Genomic DNA, 2,775 nt, shown 5'->3' on the forward strand with positions numbered 1-2,775 from the left:
ATTTTGCAAGACAGTGGGTTTATAAAATAAGAACATGCTGCAATAGAAGGAATTGGAGAACAAAATTAAGTATTTGGGAAATAGACATATTATCGCAAAATTAAAAACTTAAACACCAGGTGCTCAGCGCAGGGTGTCCCTGCCTCACATAGGCTCCAACTGAACCTGGAACAGAGCATGCGCAGCCCCGCCCCACTCCTTATCCCCTTTCCCCCAAACCGGAAACTCGCCCCCGTTTCCTGTAACGGACCCCAGCTCCGGTCCTGTCCCAGAGCTGCTGCTGCGTCCGAGCCCAACGGACGCTGCCTAGAGGTCTCCGCTGCCACTGAGTGCCTCTGGCTCCTCTCGCCATTCAAGCTGGGCAATTTTCGAGGCCGCCGCCGCCGCCTTGGGCCTTGCCGCTGCCCAATCATGAGTCCAAACTTCGGAGTCACCTTCGCCCTCGTCTTGGTGCCAGTGCCGCCAGCCATGGCCACCGCGCCGTTCTCTCTAGTGCGCCAGAACTACCACCCGCAGTGCGAGGCCGCCATCAACAGCCAGATCAACCTGGAGCTCTACGCCTCCTCCGTGTACCTGTCGATGGCTTTCTATTTCGACCGCGCCGACGTGGCCCTGGAGAATGTCTCCAAGTTCTTCCTGCGCCAGTCCCACGAGGAGAGACAGCATGCCGAGAAGCTGATGCAGCTGCAGAACCAGCGTGGGGGCCGCCTCCGCCTCCGCGACATCATGAAGCCTGACCGCGACAACTGGGAGAACGGCCTCAACGCCATGGAGTGCGCCTTTCACCTGGCAAAGAGCGTGAACCAGAGCCTGCTCGACCTGCACCAGCTGGCTACTGACAAGAACGACGCCCATCTGTGCAGCTTCCTGGAGACCAACTACCTGCCTGAGCAAGTGAAGGTCATCAAAGAGCTGGGGGGCTACATCACCAGCCTGCGCAAGATGGGGGCCCCGGAAGATGGCTTGGCAGAGTACCTCTTTGACAAGCTCACCCTGGGCAACAGCGACAAGCACTGAGTTGGGACTGCCTTCCCATAGCCACAGGGTGCATGGTGACTTCCCCTGGTCACCATGCCGAGCATGCATTTTGCAGTATTGAGCTTGCAAAACGTTGCAGTTTCTTCTTCCAGTTTTCCATAAATAAATGAAGTTATTTGGTTTCAATATAGTTATTTGGTTCCTAAATAAAGGTTTATGGTTGATTCATGTGTGAAAACCCCTAACCTTTTAAGTTTTAAACCAGGTATCCAGGCCACATGCGGCACTGGCTGTACAAAATATCCACATAAGAGTTTTACTGCAATTTATCATCTTGCAGTAAAGCAACACGGTATCCCAAAATCCCCTCAATAGAAGGGTTGAAACATATAAAATACAAAATCATGGATGAAGCTCGAATTTGTGATATTGAATATGAGGTAGAATAAATACCCCTAAATGTTAAGCCAGTGAGTCTGGCTGCTTTGAAGAATGTGTAGGGGGTGGGGGAGAGTCAGTCCGGAGATATTTGTAGTTGGTCGGATGAGAGATACACTGGTGATTGAACAGGAGAGGAAGCTTAAGGTAAGGTGACTGAGACAAATTCTAGCTGCATCTGGATGACGCAAAAAGATTTGCTCATGGATCAGAAGTGACGAATGAGAAATGAGGGAAATTATCTAGGTTCTGCTATTTGTACTTGAACACCTGACTTGATGGTAATGCTATTTATTAATCTGAGGATGCTTTCTGGGGAACATGAGGGGTGGGGAAGGCATGTCACGTAAAACCTGAGATGCCTATTAGATATGCAAGTGGAACTGCCATGCAGGGGGTCAGAAGAATGAATCGAGCTCAGGTGGGATGTCAGGTTTGGAAATACACACATAGGTGACATCAGCTACAGATGGTGTTGAGGTCATGGGACCGGATAAGTTCACCAGAAACAAGAGTATAAAGAATGTGGCACAGCCAGCCCCATGCTACTTCTCTATGGATTTTTTTCTGCTTCCCTTTAAAAATTCAGCCTGCCTCTCTGTTCATGGAATTTGACCAAATGACATCTGTATCCATGTAAACCCTAAGGTTGTCCCTGCCTAGGAAAAATACTCACAACATGTTTCTTCTGTACCAGGTTGGTTACAAAAGTAAACGTTAAAATTTAGATTGTCATGCCTTATCAAGGACACATGGCTAGCTTGAGTCTCGTTACAGTTTGCAGATCGCTTTGAACATTTACTAAAATAAGAACAAGCTTAGTTATATCATAATATCCTTTCACATTTCACCAGGACTGTACTTTAATACTTTCTTAAAAGTGAGGATTGTATCCCTCTGAGTAAGTTTCCAGAAAATGCTCTTGCCCCTTTCCTTTTCTTGGTCAAACTCGATCCTTTCACTCTTTCTCTGCCTGATTTAATGAACTCTCTTCTGACTTTATCTCAGATCATAGATATAGATGTCAAGGGACTGTTCTCTAGATATGAGGAAGCATACAGTGAGTATCAATATATGAGTTTTCAAAACTGGAAATTGACTGGGGATCTTTTCTACTTTCCGGTTTTGGAGAAGCAGTTAGTATAGTGGTTTCTTAACCTCACACTGCCTGGGTTCACATCCCGGCCTAGCCACTTACTAAATTGGGTGAATGTGGACATGTAATTTAACTTTTCTGTGCCTCCGTTTCCTCCCATGGAAAAGAGGGATAATAAAAGCATCAACCCCATCGGTGGCTGAGAAGATTAAATGAGTGAATATGTTTAAATGTTTCCAACAGTGGCTGGCACACAGAGTACA

The 2,775-nt window shown here is 47.2% G+C and overlaps 1 protein-coding gene across 1 annotated transcript; it reads left to right on the forward strand.

Annotated features, from left to right (window-relative positions):
* The first annotated feature begins 252 nt into the window (after nt 1-252).
* Nucleotides 253-1,208, forward strand: LOC121025973 (ferritin heavy chain-like). The gene has a single exon (XM_040468805.1). It carries the CDS (start codon nt 412-414, stop codon nt 1,015-1,017), a length of 606 nt encoding a protein of 201 aa, XP_040324739.1. The 5' UTR covers nt 253-411; the 3' UTR covers nt 1,018-1,208.
* The last annotated feature ends 1,567 nt before the right edge of the window (nt 1,209-2,775 follow it).

The sequence above is a fragment of the Herpailurus yagouaroundi genome, unplaced genomic scaffold, assembly GCF_014898765.1.
Source record: "Herpailurus yagouaroundi ecotype Mexico unplaced genomic scaffold, PumYag 67793, whole genome shotgun sequence".
NCBI lineage: Eukaryota > Metazoa > Chordata > Mammalia > Carnivora > Felidae > Herpailurus > Herpailurus yagouaroundi.